The sequence below is a fragment of the Myxocyprinus asiaticus genome, chromosome 22 (assembly GCF_019703515.2).
Source record: "Myxocyprinus asiaticus isolate MX2 ecotype Aquarium Trade chromosome 22, UBuf_Myxa_2, whole genome shotgun sequence".
Taxonomy (NCBI): domain Eukaryota; kingdom Metazoa; phylum Chordata; class Actinopteri; order Cypriniformes; family Catostomidae; genus Myxocyprinus; species Myxocyprinus asiaticus.
In genome coordinates this window covers 17,646,958-17,669,891 of record NC_059365.1, presented here as the reverse complement: position 1 = coordinate 17,669,891, position 22,934 = coordinate 17,646,958, and the positions used below count along the sequence as shown (strand labels likewise).

At 38.4% G+C, this 22,934-nt stretch overlaps 2 protein-coding genes across 4 annotated transcripts in view; one reads left to right on the top strand and one right to left on the bottom strand.

The window, feature by feature from the left end:
* Positions 1–22,934, bottom strand: part of LOC127413099 (39S ribosomal protein L11, mitochondrial-like) — a 53,790-nt gene that overhangs the window by 15,375 nt on the left and 15,481 nt on the right. The window lies entirely within an intron of this gene.
* On the top strand, positions 8,394–21,707 carry LOC127413092 (transmembrane protein 121-like). Of its 3 annotated transcripts, XM_051649958.1 has the most exons (4): positions 8,394–9,117; positions 10,229–10,378; positions 14,005–14,093; positions 20,279–21,707. In XM_051649958.1, the coding sequence occupies exon 4, from the start codon at positions 20,280–20,282 to the stop codon at positions 21,324–21,326; it is 1,047 nt and encodes a 348-aa protein (XP_051505918.1). In that variant the 5' UTR covers positions 8,394–9,117; positions 10,229–10,378; positions 14,005–14,093; position 20,279; the 3' UTR covers positions 21,327–21,707. The 3 variants fall into 3 exon arrangements, with proteins under 3 accessions (XP_051505918.1, XP_051505917.1, XP_051505916.1); XM_051649957.1 differs by lacking the exon at positions 10,229–10,378; XM_051649956.1 differs by lacking the exons at positions 10,229–10,378; positions 14,005–14,093 and having other exon boundaries at positions 8,395–9,117.

The following is a 22,934-nucleotide window of genomic DNA, read 5'->3' as shown; positions in this document are numbered from 1 at the left end:
TTATTAAATGACAAATGGATTATGTGGATCTTGTCACTGGAAACACATTAGATGGGAGAAGTCAAACTAAACATTTAATCTCAATGCAGTGAAAGGATCTCGGTTCTAAAAAGCTTCACCACCATACTCAATCACTGGCAAGTGGCATCTGAATAGCATAGCACAAAATTTTTTCGCATATACGAGTGATTTACTTGCATTGCAGAGAGTAAAAGATCGATCTTGGATTTTAAGAATCGATATTGGGATTGTTCAAATAAAGATTCAGGCTGAATTAATTGCAGAAATTATTTCTTCAGATTTAGAAAAACCCTACTCAGAATGTTTGAGGAATATCAATGCAGTGCAGCCTTGCAAGCACTGTAATTACTAAAACTGCACCCTGACTGTATTTTTCATAGTGCTTTCTATGTTCATGCTTTTCATCGGTTCTCCTACTTTGCATTTGTTTCATTATTATAATGCAAGCTTTCAGCTTCAGCAGTTCTTTTTAACAAGATGGCCGTTGACATGGATGAATGACGAAAAGTGTGAGAACAGACTTGAAACGTAACTGCAATGTTTCAAGGGCCACATCTGTAAGGGTGTCCAATAATACTGCACACATATGAGCGTATTTCTGGGGCTAGATGGAGAAGAACAACAGTGTTGGAGTCATGTTTCCTCTGAGGATAATAATGAAGATCAATACTAACATTGAGGAGGTCCATTTGACAAAAGCGGGTGAAAGGCTTCAGAGCAATGATGTATGGGGAGGCCATAGGGTACATGCATGAATAAAGAATGTGTGTGATGGTTGGAATCTCATTCCATTAAAGGAGAGGAAAGGAAAAAGAGAAAGGTGGTAGGTTCAAGAGGTCCAATCACTTTACGGCAAAGCCTCTGAAGAGATGGTATTAGAGGACAGCGTGACTCCCAACTGAGTGAAAACGAGTGTGATTAATGCATGAATGAAAAATTGCGCAAATCAAAAATAATTTGGAATGCCCAGATCCCAATGTGCTCTAGGTCCTCGTGGAGGCATAGTGACTCACCTCAATCTGGGTGGCGGAGGATGAATCTCATTTGCCTCCAAGTCTGAGACCATCAATCTGCGCATCTTATCACGTGGTTTGTTGAGCGCGTTACTGCGGAGACGTAGTGTGTGTGGAGGCTTCACGCTATTCTCCGCAGCACCCACGTACAACTACCATGAACCCCACCGAGAGCGAGAAGCACATTATAGCAACCACAAAAAGGTTAACCCAACGTGACTCTACCCACCCCTAGCAACCGGGCCAGTTAGTTGCTTAGGAAGCCTGACTGGAGTCACTCAGCACGCCCTGGATGCAAATTTAAATTGTTAACACTTCATATGAACAACAGAGCATTATATGGGTCAGTTAAGAGTATAGAAGCTGTTGAACAAAACACCTCTTCAGTGATGGAGATACTGAAAAATTTAATTACAACAGAAAGAGAGAGAAAAATGAGAAAAATTCAGCTTCATGATGTTCCAAATGTGTATGACTTTCTTCTGTGGAACACTAAAGATGTTAGGCAGAATGACACCCTCAGTCACCATTCACATTCCATTGTATGGAGAAAAAAAACCCAAAATGGATGGTGACTGAGGCTAACATACTGCCTAAAGTTTCCTCTTGTGTTCCACAAACAAAAGAAAGTTATACGGGTTTGGATTGAAACATCATGAGGGTGAGCAGATGATGACAGAATTTTCATTTTTGGGTGAACTACTCTAAAAAGCGAAATTACCACAGAATGAAAGAATTAAGATTAAGGGAATTCGAAAGGGACAAAGTGAAAGGGAGAAAGACAAATAGCTCAAGTAAGAGAACTATACTTTCTGTTCAGAGCATCTCTCAGTGTGGGATTTAAAGTACGCAACACTGCATGTTCCTTCATCATGTGCAGTGATAAGTAATGGTGAGTGAAACAGAGGTGCATAAAAGGGCACGTGTACACAAGCTGCACAGGGGAAATGGCATTAGGGCAGTAGGCAGGATTAATTGCCCCTGGCACTCCAGGATGGGCAATTCATCGCCCAGGCTGGTGCTTGAAGGATGGGGGTGAGGTGAGGGGTGTGGACGAGGAGTTAATTAAACTCTGCAGTGTAAGACACTCTAATTAATTACTCTGGTTCCCCTTCTCTAATTTAATGTGGTGAACTCTTCCTGTTTTATTACATACTTCCCTATAAGGGTGTCATACAGCTGATTAGCCTCATACCCTCAAACTATTTTGGCCCGTCATGCTGGTTGACATCTCGGGAGAGGAATGGGCAAGGCCTAGTGGTAGGCAGAGTTCTGCCTGTGGATGCAATGAGGATAAGGGCCATTTGCTAGAGTAAGTACTTCAAAAGCCATAGGCAATCACTGAATGTTTGCATCAGACATTGTGGAATGCTAATATTAAAGTTTGTTTAATCTGCTATTGGCTTTATCTTTGATCATCCTAAATTCCCCTGTAACCTCAATCACATCTAAGGCCGCATCTCTTTTTTGAAGTTCGCACAGTGATGGTTAAAGGGATAGTTTACCATAAAATGAGAATTCTGTCATCATTTTCTCACCCTTATGTTTTTTGAATCCCATATGAAATTTTTTTCCCTTCCGTGGAACACAAAAGGATTTATTTATAACAGTGTCCACGGCAAATGGCTCTTCTCCATGCAATAAAAGTTAATGGTTATCACTGCTGTCAAGCCAAGTTTCAAGACAAGATTTTCTGTGAATAATGACTTTTTGGCCTGTTCCTCGCAGAAAGTTATTGTATTACTAGGAATATGGTGCACAAGTTTTAAGGCCAACTTTTATGATGATTTTATGGCATTAGAGCTCTTAGCTGACACCACATGTGCTCCAACCACAGCTAAACAAACAAAATCTGTCGTATTAGCTGGAAGATTTCTACAGTGAGCGCACAGTTTGATATGCCGTTTCTGATCATAAATCCACATCTTAAAGTGAAAAGTACTCCTAAAATTTAAAATCTTGTCATCATTTACTCACCCAAGTTATTCCGAACACATATGGCTTTCCTCTGTGGAACACAAAAGGTCATGTTAAGCTTCACTGTATGGAAAAAAAGATCCAACGAAACTTAATTCTCACATACCACCTTATAGGCATGTAACGGTATTCTGTAATATGGTATATCACGTAATTAAAATACACAATATTGTTATCGTGGACACTTGTAAATATTTTTAGATAAAATTTTAGCCAAATTGTTCTGATTGCAAGGTATTTTTTTTCTATCAATGAATCGAGATTCACAACACTGCATGTATGCAGCATAAATGACACATGCGCACTCTGACGTAAACAAAACCAACTTGGATGAGAAGCATGGCTGAAGGAGGAATGAAACTCTTTTTCTGCCTTCTAAAAGGGTTCAATCAGAAGTGTGGAAGTATTTTGGGTTCCATTAAAAAGAAGAGGAATTGTTGATCTAAGATTGTTTCCATTTGTGTTAAACATGTGGTAGAAAAGTGCCAGTGCTAACAACTCCAACATGTTCGCTCATCTGCGGGACAATCATCCAGTGCAATTCAGCAAAATTAAGGTAAATTGTGACAGTTCTGCTTGTTTTTCCAAACTGTTTTTGTAATCTGAGAGACAACACTCTGAGACAACTAGCTTAGTGACAACTAAGACGACAAAGAAAGTAAATTGTTGTTGTCATTTGCAGATAGTAGAACTCGCTTTCAAGTGGCTGAAGAGTAGTTTGCTAAAACTCTGCTAGCTTCACAGTAACGCTTGCGTCTTGTAGTACCAACTAAAATACAGTTGTAATCAGCTAATTCAAAGTCCTGTAATTAATAATGACAATGTGGCACAATGATGATTTCAATATTAAGTTCAAGCTGGAATGCAACGCAATCGTACATTGCGATACAGTGTGAAATGTTCAGGGTTCTTTTCAAAGTTCTTTGTTATATGTTACTTTAAAAAGTCAGTTTGGTATAAAAAAAAAAAATTTAATTAAAAAAAATAATTAAACTTGTTATTAAGAAAACAACAATCATTCAAAGTTTATCTTTCAACCCATTTTTGTAATGTAATTCAATACCATGATAATACTGTATATTGTTAAAAAACACTTCAGCAGTTATATGCCTACTGCCTAACATCTCCTTTTGTGTTGCATGGAAGAAAGTAATGTGGGTTTGGAACGACATGAGGGTGAGTAAATGACAGTATTTTTATTTCTGGGTGAACAATCCCTTTAGTGCATTCACCATCCCTGTAAATAAATGCCACAGGGCAAAACGTGCCACAAGGGAAACATTACTTTCGGGTCAATATAATGGTGCATATATACAGCCAGTATTGACACTTACCTAATTCTGTTTGGTAGCGAAATAACATGCCGTGTCTAACGATGAGTTCTAGGCCTTTCGGAAGTACTCTGTCCTTGAATATTGAAGAGAATGTGTTTCCTTGACATCATTTAATTAAAGCAGAACAAACAGGTTTATTTACCAATAATCAAATGCAGGGTGAAGGTCTTAGACACAGCATGAAGCACAGTGAAACAGAAAAAAAATTAAAAGGACAATAGATGTTCCGATCTGTGCCAATGTTTAGCGTTTGATAGAAATCAGTAAAATACAGAGCACAACTCCTCAGAACTTCTCTTCACAAAATTACATTACATCAGAGGATGTCTTATCAGAGCTTTGCTTCAGTTAATCAGGAACACTGATAATTTACTGAGCATCAGTGTCAGTGTTGATTTTAATATACAGATCACAGAGATTTTAATTTAAATAAATGAAAATTCTGTCATCATTTACTTAACCATGTTGTTCCAAACCTGTATGACTTGCTTTTTTCTATCGAACACAAAATAAAATGTTAGGCAGTATGTCACCATTCACTTTCATTGCATCCCTTTTTTTCATACAATGAAAGTGAATGGTAACTGTAGCTAACATTCTGCCTAACATCTGTTGTGGTCCATGGAAGAAAGCAAGTCATACAGATTTGGAACAAAATGAGGGCGAGTAAGTGATGACAGAATTTTTATTTTTGGTCAGTTATCCTTTTAAGCTGTGGATTTAGGATCACAAACAGTATATCAAACTGTGCTCTCATTCTAGGAATCTTCCAGTCCAAAAGACAGATTGTTTCGCTGTGGTTGGAGCATATGTGGTGTCAGCTAAAGAGCTCTAATATGTGGCAGATGGCTGCAGTAAAGAATGTCTTGGGCTGGTTTGGGCTAAGCTTCTGCCAGTGCACACCTGGGGCACCAATCAGGCCCTCAACTATCAAGAGGCATATATTGGACAAAAACAACAACAACAAAAAAGCACGTTGTTACAAATTTCACCCCTTATGTGGGGAAAAGAGTTGACTGTGCACTGCTGGATTCTTGTTGTCTCATTTTCTCCATCTCTCTCACTCTCTCCATGTTGAAAGAAAGACAGAGCAGAGTGACCTTCAAGCACTTCAACCCAACGGGGACTGAAGGGGACAGAGAGTACCAAGATTAAATGAGTTTCCAGTTGTAAAGAAAAGATACAAGAGAAATAGCATTTGATTTTATATAGGCCATAGCGAGAATAGAAACTAGCCTGTCAAACTTATTGGAAAATTTTAACAGATAATGAGATCCAGCTTTATCTCCTGCCACAGTACAGTGCTCTGATCATTCTAGAGTACCTATTACCTCAAGCTCATTAATATTGAGGCTGTTTTCAGACCTGTAGCTCCTTTAATTTTTTTTCCTGAAACGGGCTAAAATTGTTACAATGCTGCATTTTCTTTGTGGTTCGGCAACATTTCAAAACGGCCAAAATTGTGTTAATATAAGTCACATGTGAGCAAACTGTCCCCTCATTGGTCAGAATGTCTCCCTCTCTCTCTAGCGCAAGCGTGCACACACACACACAAACAGCAGGAAGAGTGAAGCCACATAAAAATGTTTTTTATCTGTCAACAAATTGCTTCCTACCGATGTCAATTCTGCCACACTAAAATTACCTGATGAATTTTTAAACAACTCCTATTTAAACATGCAGTTGTATTTAATATAGTCAACAAAAGCTATAACCATGTTATGATATGAATATTTACAACAATTCATTTTTGAAGAGAAGCAGCACATTTGTCACAACTGTCCTCATGCTAGGCACTGTTGTAAGACTACCCTGGGATAGCCGTAACACTCATTCTGCGCACAATGTTTCTATCGGATTGAGGTCAGGGCTTTTTTGATGGCCACTCCAATACCTTGACTTTGTTGTCCTTAAGCCATTTTGCCACATTTTGGAGGTATGCTTGTGGTCATTGTGCATTTGGAAGACCCATTTGTGACCGAGCTTTAATTTCCTGGCTGATGTCTTGAGATGTTGCTTCAATATATCCACATAATTTTCCTTCCTCATGAAGCCATCTATTTTGTGATGTGCACCAGTTCCTCCTGCAGCAAAGCACCCCCACAACATGATGCTGCCTCCCCCATGCTTCATGGTTGGGATTGGTGTTCTTCGGGTTGCAAGCCTCACCCTTTTTCCTCCAAACATAACGATGGTCATTATGGCCAAACAGTTACATTTTTGTTTCATCAGACCAGAGGTCATTTCTACAAAAAGTAAGATCTTCATCCCCATGTGCACTTGCAAACTATAGTCTGGCTTTTTTATGGTGGTTTTGGAGCAGTGGCTTCTTCCTTGCCAAGCAGCCTTTCAGGTTATGTCGATATAGGACTCGTTTTACTGTGGATATAGATACTTGTCTACCTGTTTCCTCCAGCATCTTCACAAGGTCCTTGGCTGTTGTTTTGGGATTGATCAGCACTTTTTGCACCAAACTACATTAATCTCTAGGAGGCAGAATGTGTCACCTTCCTGAGCGGTATGATGGCTGCGTGGTCCCATGGTGTTTATACTTACTATTGTTTGTACAGATGAACGTGGTAACTTGAGGCATTTGGAAATTGCTCCCAAGGATGAACCAGACTTGTGGAGGTCCATAAGTTTTTTTCTGAGGTTTTGGCTGATTTATTTTGGTTTTACTATGATGTCAAGCAATGAGAAACTAAGTTTGAAGGTAGGCCTTAAAACACACCTCAAATTGACTCCAATTAGCCTATCAGAACCTAACTGGCTAACTGCCTAAACTAAGGCTTGACATCATTTCTGGAATTTTCCAAGCTGCATAAAGGCACAGTTAACTTAGTGTATGTAAACTTCTGACCCACTGGATTTGTGATATAGTCAATTGAAAGTGAAACAATCTGTCTGCAAACAATTGCTGGAAAAATTACTCGTGTCATGCTCAAAGTGGTTAAAAAATTAGTTTTAATGACTTCAGCCTAAGTGTGTGAACTTCTGACTTCAACTGTGAGTAAAGCTAAAAAATGCAATGAATATGTATGTTTCTGAGTAGAAGCTATTTATTTACTTACGTTATAGTTGTTGAGCCAACTTTTTTTTTTTTTTCCAGTGTACTTAGCAAAATAAAAAAAATAAAAAATAATTCTACTGCATAATGTTCTGTCTATCTGTCTGTCACTCTGTCTGTCACTCTGTAAAAAAATGTATGTCTGTCTAATTGTCTTTCTTACTAAATAAAAGCTAACAAAACTCTAGTATCATTTGCAGCCATGTTTATTATGGCACATGTTCAGTTGTAACACAGTGTTTCATCTGTCCCCCATAAGTAGACAAATCAATAATTACTATAAGTAAAGTTTGATTTCATGGTCAGTGAGGAATAATGATTCAGAAAATTGAAAACTTAACTTAAAACAGCTTTTCTCTAATAATGTTGCAATAATTTGCACTACGTCCTTTAAAATTCCTATGCAGAGAGAGAGGATGATAATGAGAATGTCCACACTGAGAATGACAGTTCGGACTTGCATGAGGAGGGAATAGTGTTCTGTACTCGGTCTACCCCTACATCATTCAGTGATGATGTTGACTTTGTCAGGCTCAATGTTTTTTGATGGTTATGAACTTGACGCCATTTAAACATACTTCGCAAATGTTCAATGCTGCTACATACATTAGTAGGCCTACAAATAAAGAAATTCTAAAATATGTGGCATATTTTGAGTTTTGGTATTGGGCTGTCTTTGCGACACATACCTGGCAATCCCACAGGGGACTGTCCTTGCAATTAGTTGTCCTGGGAAAAAAAGGGGGTCTGTTAAATGACAAATAACCAATCTGAAGTTGATCTTATAACAAACAATCATTCCTCACTAATAGCAGGGAAATTTAGGATGTTGTTTTCTTCAGAACAATGTAATTATACCAATGATTGCACAAGCAGCAGTAATTACACAGACCCATCTAGATGGTGAACTCCCATATAATATGCATGTGGCCATTCAAATATCCCCGCCTGCTATCTGAAGTCACATCCGAGAGGCTGAGAGAGATAGAGAGAGAAAGGAACTAAACGGCTAGTTAGAGAGCGAGGGAAGGGAGGGGGACAAGTGCACGTTAGCTGCCTACAAATAAAACACTGAAATCATAAACTGTGTCGCGACGCGTTCTTTCTCTTATTTCGCGCCATTTCGTTGATGAAGTATGAACAGGGCATCGGAGTATTCGGCTCCTATGACAGAATCAGCGGATAACGTGTTTCTAGGGTACTTCTGAGGGACTTATACTCTCCTCAGCCCGCAAAAGCTTCATCACAGCCGCCAGAGCCATATCTCGACACTGGAGAGATATCTGGAAGGATACTCACATGAGCCTGCTCGAAATAACGGAATAAACCCCATGCCGATTATATAAGGGTTTTGCGACATACCAGCATTGCAAAAAAAAAAAAAAAAAAAAAAAAAAAAAAGTCGGGAGAGAGAAAGGACCGCTTCCTCATGACTTCGCACAGATAAATAGCCTATTATGGACAATGCAACCTTTGAGCTTGACGTAGCTGACTTCTCCGGATTAATTTCCACATTTAGTTATGCGGAGAAGCCACCTAGTCTTTCTTATAGGACGAACCACTCGATTTCGGACGAATGCGACTGAGACACTGAATTCAGACCATATCGTCTTGATACATGCAGGTTTGCGTTGGTCATTAGATTGAGACTACTCTGTGAAGTCTATAGAGGACCGATATAAGACATCCAACCGCATGTTTTGGGGTAAATACACTCTCCACTTCATCTATAATTGTTACATAAAGTTGAGTTCTGAATCTGTTGCAACTTAAATATTCAATTATTCATGCAGCCTTTAAGTCCCCGGTGCGAGCACACAAAGTTCAAATGTTTTAGATGGAGAGCAGTTTTAGGGCTGATTTAATAGCTCATTTGGGGAGAATGACTCCTGCTAATTCTGATGTGTAAATTACAATGACACCTTTCGCAATGTAGTGATGTTAACCCTTGTGCGACCTTCGGGACATTTTTGTCTTTTTCATTTTTGTTTTTCCGATCATTTTGGCTGTGTTAATACCAACGGCATACATTTAGCCAAAGGTGTGTATTTTTGGGGTAATTTTGATATTTCAACCTCAGTTCCTATAATACATCATACATACATACACAAACTGGCGTAATAAACAAACTGGCATTTAAAGGGTTAAAATCCTGAAAATGAATGAATAGTTGGTAGTTATGATCAGGACTGATGCTGGTTAAAAAAAATCAGTGAAAGTGGAAAATAATATTAATATATAATATTTGTATGGCAGTTTTTTGATGCGGACATTTTTGTCCTCTAAGGTCCTGTTTTTTATTTATTTATTTTTTTTATCTGACACGGCACAAAATTTTTTGCATCAAAATAAATGTTGTTGCTAAACACTGACATATCCCAGACTGTGATAATCCAAAAAATAAATAAATACATAAATACATTTCCCCTTAGCATTTAGTATATGAAAATAATTCATTTTTTGTATTTTCTTTTTTTTTCTCATAAAAAAAAACAACAGTGGCATTATATAAACAAACTGGCATTTAAAGGGTTAAAATCCCTGAAATGAATGAACATTTGGTTATGATCAGGACTGATGTTGGTTAAAAAAAAAAAAAAGACCTTATTGAAAGAGGAAAATAATATTAATATATAATATTAATTTTTTAATACAGTTTTTTGATGCAGACATTTTTGTCCTCTAAGGACCTCTGAGCAACTTTATTTTATTGACGCACAAGGGTTAAACTGGCACAGGTCTGATCTCCCATGTCCTGCAGTGGCAGCTGCATGACATTCACAAGCTTCAAGAAAGATGATGCTGTTTATTCACAGAGACTGATGATCTCACTGTACAGACAGCCTAATCTTCTCTGTGTTTGGGAATGATTCAATGGCACATTACCGAGGGACATTTTCAGTCGTTTACTCGTAAATGAGGGCATGTGGCATGAGTCCAGCAGTCAGCATCTCCAAGAATGAGAGGTATAGTCATGTTTATGGGTAGGCTACTTTCAGATACCAACTGCAGATTAAACAATGGCAACATTTATCTCAGCTATAATTAACCTTGGCCACTAATGCGGACCATCTCTGAGAGTTAATAATTAACAGCTTTTATTGCATTTTGCAAAATAGTAGGGCCGTTCACGTTGAAAGCACTTTCCGTCCGGGCTGTTTTTTTTCAATCGTTTTCCGAAGAAAACATGCACTGGATAGATGTCTTTATCTGCTGTGCTGTGTTTTTAGACACATTTGAGTATATCTAACAAAGGTTTTCTAGTTATGCTGACATAAAATGACCATAGGTTGAATTAACTTAAAAAAGTATCAATTATTATAAACGTGTCTCGAGACAGCTGCGTTCTGCTCAATTCACTGCGCCACGTCTAGCATTTTAGAACGCATTAAAAAAGCCCATATTATGCTCATTTACAGGTTCATAATTTTATTAAAGTCTACTAGAATAGGTTTACATGCTTTAATGTTAACCTATTCTATTTCTCATACTGTACGTTGCTGCAGCACCTCTTTTCACCCTCTGTCTGAAACGCTCTCTTTTAGCTCCTGTCTCTTTAAAGCCCCCCTTTCCAAAAAGCCCAGTCTGCTCTGATTGGTCAGCTGGCCCAGTATGTTGTGATTGGTCAACCACTTAGAGCATGTGTCGGAAATGTTACACCCCTTACCATAACCGAAGTAGCCTTTAGGCGGGTATTATGCAAATGTGTTACACAGTGACATAGCTAAGTCACAGAAGTAATGGCTGGACTGCAAACCAGGCATTTCAGGCAGGTCAGGAGCAGTGTTTTCTGTGGGAGAGAGTAACTGCCTTTGGCTTAGACTTTGTGCTTTGTAACTTTGCAGATCTTTTACATGCACAAACAGCTATATTACACACTAAAGGAAAAGTAAAATCTCAAAAAGCATAATAGAGCCTGTTTAAACAGTTAGTGGACGTTCACATCGAATGCATTTTCCCGTCCGTTTGCGCTGTTTTTAAATTGTTTCCCAAAATAAACATGCTAGACAGACATCTCTTACCATTGAGCTATGTCCAGAGATTATTGTACTTACTGAGATAACAACCTCCACACTTTTACCATAGTGAGAGCATAGCGGTCAACTAGCATGTTACGACAGTCACCGTTTACGGTTGTACCATACAAATGAATGGGGAGAGCCGTAAACAGACACCACCTGTCGCAAAATTATCTGCGTCTTCTATTATAAAACATACATTTTATTGTAGTAGACTCCACACAAAGTTTATTCTAAAAGGACTGTTTAGTGTAAAACATGTTGAAGATTGGGGTACAGGTGGTTAATTCATTAAATGATGAGCTGTTTCCTAACAAAAGCAGTTTATTCAGTTTACTTTAGTATCTCCTCCATAGACATACATTAAAAAAACATGGACTCGTCTCCTCGACAGTATACCACCCATAGAATGTCTATAGGGCCGCCGCGTTAGCTATTTTAAGCATGTAGGCTCCCCTATGTAGAAGGGTTCTTCCGTGTATCACTGTTTTTCAACGTCTCGCGCAGGAGCACCTTGTTTTTTAGATGCTGTGTAAAGTTAAAAAGAACTTCTATTAAGACACCTGTGTTCTTTTCACTGATCTCTATAAGATATTATAGTATAAGTATATTTAATATATAATATGAATATCTATATGTTCCATATTATAGATCAGTGGTTCTATTCTATTCGTTGCGGTAGATCTAGCTTTCTTTAGCGCAAGAACACGTTTAGTCTGAAAGGCCCGTTATGCTACATTTTAAAATTAAACAATTAGTAGCCTACATATAGGCCCTACTCAATAACTTAAGTTGCTTTTCATCAAAAAACTATTTGAGGCTGCATCTTTCTTAATTACTAAATAAAAACCCAGATCAAAGGCATCTTTTTACAGTGCAAAGGGGAATATGCACACATCTTCTCTCACAATTTATGAAATTATGCGCAAATTGCGCAGTCACCTGCGGATTTTTCAAGCCATCACTGTTGCTTAAGCTAAAACATGATGCATTGGCTGTCAGTACTGAAGTCTAGAGAAAACAGCACAAATGTCATCCACTGACTTGATAAACTAATGAATTATGTGCTGACAGTGGAGTCAAAATATAAGTTCTACACCAACAAGCAAGCCTTCTTGGTATCATTATTTGTCCTAAAATAACAGCTTTCTGACAGTTTTCATAATAAAAATAAAATAAAAAAATGTGTCCTGTGCCAAAGCATTTTTCTTCAGAAGGAGCCTGTGGTCCCTTCTAAGTGCAACATTCATAGTCTGAGCTTATGGAATTCAATTGAATTTCAAAGCAGAAAAATAACGTCCACGAAAAGTCCACAGACACAAAAGTCCACAGTCAAAATCAAATATTAGTGACGCACACTCTCTTTTCATTCCACAGAGCTTAGCGAAGATTAATCATTCTAGGTCATTTACCAACATACCCCCTTCATTTCCTCCTCACTTCGTATTAATGCGTTTAATTTCTACAGTTCCCAAGCTATGAATATATTTGAATCTATTCTCATCAAGAATTCTCCAACACTACATCTCTTTTTTTTTTTTTTTCCCAGAGCAGGTCTCCTGTGCTTTTTGTGTTTGGCCTATACCCGTAACTCTTTCCTTCTTCATTTCACTCAGCTTATTTATGAACTATTACCATCATGCCGTAACACTTTATTAGGTCTGTAAAAAGCCATGGAAATAAATCACCATCTTGCTCTCATCGTCCCTCTCTCACCCCATTCAATTTCCATTTTACCACATTCTTTAACACTTCTCATGTATTCACTCACACACAAACACACACGCACATTGGTGCATCTATCCTTATGAGGACTCTCCATAGACATAATGATTTTTATACTGTGCGAACTATAGATTCTATCCCTTAACCCTACCCCTAAACCTAACCCTCACAAAAAACTTTCTGCATTTTTAAATTTTCAAAAAAACATCATTTGTTTAAGCGATTTTAATTATAAGGACACTAGAAATGTCCCATAAACCACATTTATTGCATAATACCCTTGTAATTACCAGTTTGCAAACTAAAAAACATTTCCTCGTAAACCACCCAAACCCGCCCACACACACACACACACTGGATGTTTTAGCATAGGCACTGCAACCTAGAACCAGGTTTCTTTAAGGTTAAGTGTGTAGAACCTTTTCTTATCCTAGCTTAATGTAAAACTTGCTTAGTTGATTTCCCCAAAAAGTGGAAAACTGTGGTGTTTTCCACATTGCTGTTTGTTTGAGTATCCCGACCAGCCCAACACAGCAGTATTGGCTCGACCAATGGTCTGAGTTTGGGGCAGGACTATCTGACTACAAGTAGATGGGGGAATGTTCGGGAAACCTGTTTGAAAACAGCAATTTTTGCAAATAAGTTTGGTGACAACAGTGACACAGAATTAATGTAGGTGTAACATCAATGCTGAATTTTTTTTTTTTTTCTTGACCACAGATTAAAAATGACACCCTGTACTGTATATGATTTCGATGCATCGGTTGCGGAAATTAAGAATTGATTATCATTATCAATACCCAATGTCATAAATGGCGTCTCAGATAACACAAGCCTTCCCGCTACAGGTGTGGAGCATGCAAGATTGAAGGGGAAAAAGCACACTTTGAAAATTAGAAAGTTCATGCTGCCGAGTTCACCTTCTGAGAACCGTAGGGTAAGCGGGTAAATGGATGGATGCATGCTGCAGAGATCAACTTTGTGTTTTTATTAACTGTTTGTGCCCATTTGACCAAAGTAAGTTCATTGTTGTTGCTATCTTCCCCTATTATGATATTTTATGTTTATATTTCTTTTATATCTCCATAAAATATGTTATTTCACCATAAAACAGTTTAACCACAAATAGAACTCAACTTAAATAAGTATGACTGGTGGGCAGACACAAGGCTGTGAACAAAAAAAAATCACTTGTTCATTCATTCTCTTGAATGCAACAGAATATAGGGAACAGGGAGTGATTTCAGACAGTTCTGAAGGGAACTAACATGTTAGCTAAATGTCTATTGATAACAGTCACCTGTGATTGTTCAATGACACGTGGCAGCTGCAAAAACATCAAAATGTTTTATCTTGCACGTGTCTCATGAACGGAGCTGCCACAGTCTGTTTGTGTGTGTTTGTATCTAGTCATTATGTTGCTTCAAACATTATGTTATCCTTTATTTACATGGGATATCTATAATGGATTTAACTAGGGCTGGGTATCGGCTGCCACCTCACGATACAATACGTATTGCGATACACGTCACAATTCGATATATCACGATACATCATGATTTCATGGTTCGATTTTGCTTTTAACCCTTTCATACAAACCAATAACTGGACGCACAGAGTAGCGTCACACGTGTTTCTGCAACAGGCTTTCGCGCCATCTGTTATTTATATTCGCTCAAACAGTTACTCATACAGTCTTTTAAAACAGAATACATTTATTTAATATACATTCAACTCGTCACAAAAGTACTACGATATAAAGTTTACAGCTCTTATACGCACAGTCAATACATCAAACGACTTCTTCCTCTGATGCATGCTGCCATTTGTTTACATTAGTAGCGGTTGTCATTTGTCAAACAAACAGCTACTCAAAGAGTCTTTTCAAGCACATAATATGTTTATTTTATGTAACAAACAGCCTAATTGTCACCAAAGTACCACAATAACAGTTCACAGCTTGTATATGCACAGCCATCACATCTAAACGCAATCGTCCCATGCACACAGCCACATCTGCTGATTAGGTGCAGCTGTGGTTTTCAACACAAACAGCAGCTCAAAAAGTCTTTTCAGGCATATAATACGTTTGTTTTCTGAAAGAGACTATTACAAAAGAACCACGATAACAGTTTAAAACTCGTATACTCACAGTGAAAACATACTGATCGAGCGCGATTATTCATGCACGCAGCCAAGTCTGTTTACATAGTGCTTGTCTCACACACACACACACACAATGTCTGAGAAGTCAAACATTGCATATAGGCAAACCATACTGCTGATATTATTTGTTCATTTGTTTTTTTACAGCTATAAAACTAAAATAAAACAAAAACAGTACAGCAGACATAAACCATTTGTTCACTTTTACTATATTATATACAGAATTTTTTTTATGACAAGAATTAAAAAATATATATAATAATAATAATAAAAATAAAAAAATACTCATCTACGCTCAGCCCCCCTCTACTGGCTGTGCAGTGTCACATGCAAAAATAACTCTGCACTGCAGAGGAATTTAGACCCCTACTCATGAAAAGGTTCATTTAAATTAATTTGGGTATAGTTCAGTTATAATGTCCATTTTGCTTGCATACAGTATGACAGAAATTCTCTTTCAGCTAATGCTGTTATTTATTATACAGGGGACCTTCTAACTTGTTAAATTACGGACATAATTTTACAAATTTTATCAGTTTTTCATAATTTTGGTGACTTTTTTTTTTTTATGTAGTCTATGTATTACATCAATAAATATGGTGTATTGAAATTGCATATATTGTATTGCATATATACAGTATATTGTTACATGTTTGTTGTTTACATGCCTAATTTGTACTATTTACAACCCCAATTCCAAAAAAGTTGGGACAGAATGAGAAATTCTAATAAAAACAAGTGGTGATTTGTAAATTATATTCACCCTTTGCTATATTGAAAGCACTACAACTACACATTATATGATGTTTTACCTTGTGAATTTATTTATTTATTTTAAATGTACAGTCATTTCAAATCAGATGATTGCAAAACGCTCCAAAAAAGTTGGGACAGTCGAGTGTTTACCGCTGTGAAACATCAACATTTCTTCTTAAAACACTTATTAAGCATTTGGGCACTGAAGACAAGTTTAGAAATGGAATTTTCCCCCATTCACAATTGTACGGGGTCTTCGTTGCCGTATGGTGTGCTTCATAATGCGCCACACATTCTCAATTGGAGACAGGTCAGGACTGCAGGCAGGCCAATCCAGCACCCACACTCTCTGCTTACACAGACACACACTTGTAATCCAGGCAGTATATGGTTTGAAGTTGTCCTGATGGAAAATGCAGGGATGTCCCTGGAAAAGACGGTGCTGGATAGCAGTATATGTTGCTCCAAAATTTTACATATGTGTCTGCATTAAAGGTGCCCTCACAGATGTATGAGTTACCCATGCCATGGGCACTAACACACCCCTGGCCCATACAGACACTGGCTTTTGGACCTGACGCTGATAACAGCTTGGATGGTCCTTTTCCTCTTTGGCCTGGAGAACATGACGGATGTGTTTTTCAAAAACTATTTGAAATGTGGACTCATTGATCCAAAAAACACGGTTCCACTGTTCTACTTTCCATCAAAGATGAGACAGAGCCCAGAGAAGTCAGCAGCGCTTCTGGACAGTGTTGATGTATGGCTTCTGCTTTGCATAGTAAAGTCTTAACTTGCATCTGTGGATGCAGTGGCGAATGTTGTTGACTAACAAAGGTTTACTGAAGAACCCGAGCCCATGTCATGATATCCATTACAGATGAATGACATTTTTTAAGACAGTGGTTTCTGAGGGATCGGAGATCATGCACAGTCAGAAGTGGTTTTCGATTCCTTGAATCTTTTAACTATATTGTGCACTGTAGAGGGTGAAATGCCCAAATTCCTTCCAATTTGTCTTTGGGGAACATTGTTCTCAAAGTGCTGGATTATTTGCTGAAGCATATGTTGGCAAATTGACAAGTCTTGAACAAACTTTTTCAGAATTGGGGTTGTAGATATGTAGAACAAGTACTAAAATGGTACTGTCTCTTTAAGACCTGTGGCAGGGACTTTGACAGTAGTGTTTGTTTGATCGAATGGATTCTTTACAGCATTCATGCAATGTGTGATTAGAATTAAATGTTTCTTTTGTTGTTTTTGATAAATAACTGACTGTAGAGAACAGAAAGGATATTAAAAGAGACATTATTAGACAACAATGGTTTGCTTGTATCTAGTCTTTGGAATCACATTACACAGAAAGAGTCAAAAAGATCTCAGTGCTGAACTTCTATGGCACTACACCACTCAAACACTGGTGAGTGAAATCTAATCAACTACCAGCCAGTGGCTAATCACAGACATACTTTGTAGCAAATGGGAAGTATTTACACACATCTAATGTTGGGGATTGCAGATAGAAAGAAAGAGCGATCTTGGCATTTTAATAATCGACTTTGCTCTCGAAGATTAAGTAGAAAATCAATATTCTCGCCTGGCCCTAGATCCAAATGTGTGAGAGAGGTCCAGCATGTCCGTGAGAGAAACTGTGAATCCTGCAGGACCATTTTGTCTCTTTTGTGCCTCATAGAAGCATCTCTGACTGAGATATCATGATACATTGATTTAAGTATTGATACAATATCGTGATATATCGATATTTGATTGTATCGACACAGCCCTAGATGTAACATATCTAAAACACATCATTCTTATCTATAATGCATGTAACATGTTTTTATATGCAGTCACACATATAAGCCAAACCATCTGTGACTCTAGTGCTCAAGCCTGGTGCATGTATGTGTTTTCTAAATTAAGAATGTTTAGTAAAAACTTTTCATATTTTTGTCAGCATTTTTTTTTTTAATAATTATGAATTGTTCCAAAATAATCAAATCGTGACTAAATTTGAGATTTCACGATGCATCGTAAGCGTTAGGTAAAGAATCGTAATCGAATCGAAGTCAGAGCAAATGTTTACAACACTTCTGTATATCCTAAACAGTAATGATTTTCATATTAAAAAGTAATCTCAGGTGTTGTTGACATTCAAGCAGTACACAAATGGCCAGTAGCCAGCTATAGGGCATCGGCCATCGAGTTCAACAAGCTGAGAAGGGCTGCATTCGATTTCACCATAAAGCCCACAATCATTTCTCCACACTAATCAATACCACAGTTTAGTGCTGTCTGTTTCTGATATATGGCTTGAGGAAACATGAATAAAATCAACATCAGTATGAAGTGTTATGACAGAATCTCTTATACAGTAAAGACTGAGCTTCTACAGTTTGCAGGTGCCCCTACAATCTCAAAAGCTCCCCAGTACAAAACACACCATATCCTGAGAATTATACTTGATCATGTCATATTTCATAATGAAACCAAAAGCAGTTAATTACAGCAGTACTTGACAGAAGCTGCAATATAAAACAAGCATGTGAGACAAGGCAAGCCATGAGGAAAAGCCTTGAAAAGCATGCCTGGCTTCCCTTATTAACATAATTAATTAATAAGGGAATGAAGGTTGACATAAAAATTACAGTATATACTATACAGAAAACTTGGGACATTTGCAAAGATGAAAGAAACTGAAAGATTAATGAGTTAAGAAATCACATTTAGAAAGAGAGAATTTTGGCACGTTCTCTGATTTCAGAGGCATCACTTGGAGGAAAACAACTAGACTGGAAGGAGAAAGATATGCTTTTCGTGGATGTGATGAAAACTTACCCTGACCAGCATAACATGCTGTCTTTATTAGGCAAATACTTTACTCGTTACTTTTCACAAACCTTGTCAATTTAACAGGCTTTGTAAACTGAAAAGGCCTTTGTCTTTGAAATGCCATAAATTGTTGTCACCAAGAATTGCAAACAACATTTGTCAAGACCCTCTGTACAGACATTTGGCAACAACACTGTAAAAAAATCCTGTTAAATTTACGGTAAAAAAACTGCCAGCTTTGGTTGCCAGAAATTCACCATAAAAAATATGGTAACCACGTTTCAGTCTTTACGGGATGTAATTTTGATGCCTGTATATTTTATGTTGTATTACCGTTGTTTATATTATTAAATAATAAACTTGATATATTAACCTTCTGGAACTGTAAAAATCTGCTTTTCACTTTATAATGTATTGTTAATTACCGTAGTAATGACAAACGGGCACATGATAACATGAAGTTCATCAAGAGGCCCTTACTGGAACAATGACCAATAAACATGTAGAGACAGTGCTCAGTGTCACTCAAGCAAACACTAAACACCATCAGGGTAACACATGTGAAATTAAAATAATGTAATAAACATTAACTAAACTACATCAAATATAACACAGAATACCCCAATGTACATAACTGATATTAAACATAAGAACATAGCTATTCCCGTAAAATATAATGAAATGAACTGGGTCACCCAGGGAAATCTGGGAATGCCAAGTTATTGTTTTTTACCGTAATTTTAACAATTTACCATAAAAAGTGCATGTATTCTCTTGTTAAACATAATATACATTTTTACTGTTAATTATACAGAAAATCATACTTTTTACATTTTAAAAACTATATTTTTAAAAAATGTTACCGTAAAACTACATGGATTGTCTTTTTAAATATATTTAAAAAATGTCACAGTATATTTTAAGGTAACTACCCATTAACCAATTGAACAATAATTTTTTACTGTAGCATTTTTACAATCTTTTACCATTAAAACGGTTTTTACAGTGTACCTTTGATATGAAAGACAAAAACTCCCATTTCCCATTTAAACATCACCAAACAATAAAGATGCATCAAGGGACAATATTAAAGGTGATTCTTGACCTGCACTTTGTAGAAATTCATGCAATTTGTCTGCTTAGTCCATAAAAATTGCCTGTGTTCTAAAAGACCATAAATAGAATTAAAACATGTACAAAAGCTTTTAAGATATATGGCCAATTCACTTTGCAATGGCATATTTCTCTGTATATTCCTGTCTTATGATAGCATATAACCATGCATCCTGTGTCCTTAACAAGACATCAAGGATATCATCTAAAACTTTCCTCTTGTCTCTTTGTCCTTGTTTCTTCTTTTACATCAAGCATGTTGCCCTCGCCCCAGGTGTGCATGTCTACTCTGGTGACAGTGAGCACAATGGCAGTGGTCGACCTCTACCTGCTGGAGCAGAGCATGCTGGGACCTCGAGGCGGAGCCCGTCCTGCGATATGGCCATATGTTGCTGTTGCACTGGGTGACCTGTGTTTCCTGCTGGCACTGCGCTTTGTCTCTGCCGGTGTGGTTTCAGAAGCTCGCTCTCCCCGCCGGGGCTTCGCGAACGCCCTCTGGTTCCTTTTCCTCTCTCTGCTGCAGCTGAAGCTTTTCTTTGTGTGTCAAAATTACAGACAAGAGAGGCGGCCTCCAGATCCCCTTGCCCGCAAGACTTTGACACTATTACTTTCTGTCTGCCTGCCCTCGCTGTTTCTCATCCTGACAGGAGCTGATTACATGACTTCCCTTCGTAGGAAACAGGAGGTGCGGAGTCGACTTCTGTGGGTGGTGGTAGACTTGCTTGATGTGCTGGATCTTCAAGCTGGGCTATGGGAGGTACAGGGCAGCGTGGGGGTTCCTCTTTGGGTGGAGGGTATAGTTTTCTTCTACTGTTACGTGTTGCTGCTGTTGCTGCCTTGTGTGTCGCTCACAGAGCTGGGTGCTACTGCACTGCCTGGGCTGCAGGCTGCTCGGAAGGAGGCCATCTATCCTTGGCTCAGTTTGGTCACCATAAACCTGTTTACACTTGTGCCGAGGGGGGTAGGGATGCTCTGGTACAGGGACCCACGTGTATCGACAGTGTTTCTGGGGAAAAACCTGCTGGCTCTTGCAGTGAAGCTGAGCTCTGCCTGGGAGAGGCACCGAAAGGGCAGTGGAGGGGTGCAGGGTGCAGAAGCCATCACCGGAACTGGAAACCAGAATCGAGGGGTGATCTCGGAACAAGCGACGGAGCAGGAGCAAGGGTGTACATCTCCAGCGGTGTCATCTACGCGCTATCACACACTTTCACGCACTCATGGGCACAGCCACTCGCTCTCTCATGTGAGTCTGGGTTCCACTGAGACCTCGTTGGGGCCAGCTTACATTTCCCATGAGCTCTAGACATCCAAGGGCATGAAAAGCCCAGTATCTAAAACTGCCAATAAATTGGAGTTGGGCTTGTGGCCCATGATTGCCCTGGAGTCTCTGTGCTTTTGCCAAGATTAGCAGAGATTAGCAGAGTCATTGTATTAGCACACTTTGTAGTTTGTACAACTGATGATTTGTAAAACCAAACATGAGCAGCTTACTGTGGTGTAAAGCTCCCAGACAAAATGATAATTGGGTTGAGGTGGGAGTTGTTTTAATTAAGTGCCTTTAAAGAGCAAGAATTAATATTGTTACTCTTGTTCAGTTTGGTGTTTGTCAAGGACTTGAACTTAAACCATGTACTGTGAAGCATGACCACTGTTAATATTACACTCTGTAATAAATTGTTTAATAGACACGTCTCTAACATGTTACTCAGTCTCAGTTGGACCCATAATCTGTTGGTTTGACATGCAAGAGACAGAGGCAGCTCTCAGGTAAACAGATCCATCTACACATAATGACAGCATTTCACAAATGCAGTATGACAGTGAAATTATGGGTGGTCTTTACAGAAAAACGTATCCTTTCCTCCATCAACTAAATGGAAGTTTTGTCAGAGCAGTAGCCTTGTGGGCAGTATTCCAACATATGGTGCAGTAGTGTCACAGGTGACCCGGGATCAAGTCACGGCTTGAGGTCCTTTTCCGATCCTATATCCCTTCTCCCCTGGGTAAGGTTGCACCACCTGTGCGTAAGGTATCACTTCATTTGGGGCTTTGTAACTACTAGTTTGTCACTAAGTGGTTAATTTAGTTGCACTACAAGTTAAGGCAAGACTTAGCTAGTTAGTCGTAAGCTCTCCATAAAGCAATGTATAGTCATGTAATATGACAATTACATTTACTGATTCAATAAGCAGCCTTCAAAATGTGTACACACAAGTGTTGAGAAGCCGTGCATTTCAGTTTTATTTTGTTACGGTTGATGTTCAATCTGTCTTTGTCTCACGTAACTGTCAGTGGTAATAAATTACAGTTCTATTGAAATACGATACATAAAAAAATCAGTAAATATAACAGATCGTATATTTAAATTTGTAAATAATAATATTAAGGGGGCCTGGGTAGCTCAGCAAGTAAAGAGGCTGACTACCACACCTGGAGTCGCAAGTTCGAATCCAGGGCGTGCTGAGTGACTCCAGTCAGGCTTCCTAAGCAACCAAGTGGCCCGGTTGCTAGGGTGGTTGCCAATCATGTTGGGTTAACCTCCTTGTGGTCGCTATAATGTGGTTCTTGCTCTCGTGGGGAGCGTGGTGAGTTGGCGTGGATGCCACGGAGAATAGCATGAAGCCTCCACACGTACTAGGTCTCCGCGGTAATGCGCTCAACAAGCCACGTGATAAGATGTGTGGATTGATGATCTCAGACGTGGAGGCAACTGAGATTCGTCCTCCACCACCCGGATTGAGGTGAGTCACTACGCCACCACGAGGACCTAGAGAGCATTGGGAATTGGGCACGCCAAATTGGGGAGAAATTATAATAATAATATTTAGGAACTGTATCTGAAATTAATGAGGGGCAATTAATAAATACTAATACCAAAGACTGGAAAATAGACATTTATTCATTGTAGTAT

Coding starts and splice junctions, on each gene's coding strand:
- LOC127413092 (XM_051649957.1), top strand. CDS start 20,280: ATGTTGCCCTCGCCCCAGGTGTGCATGTCTACTCTGGTGACAGTGAGC.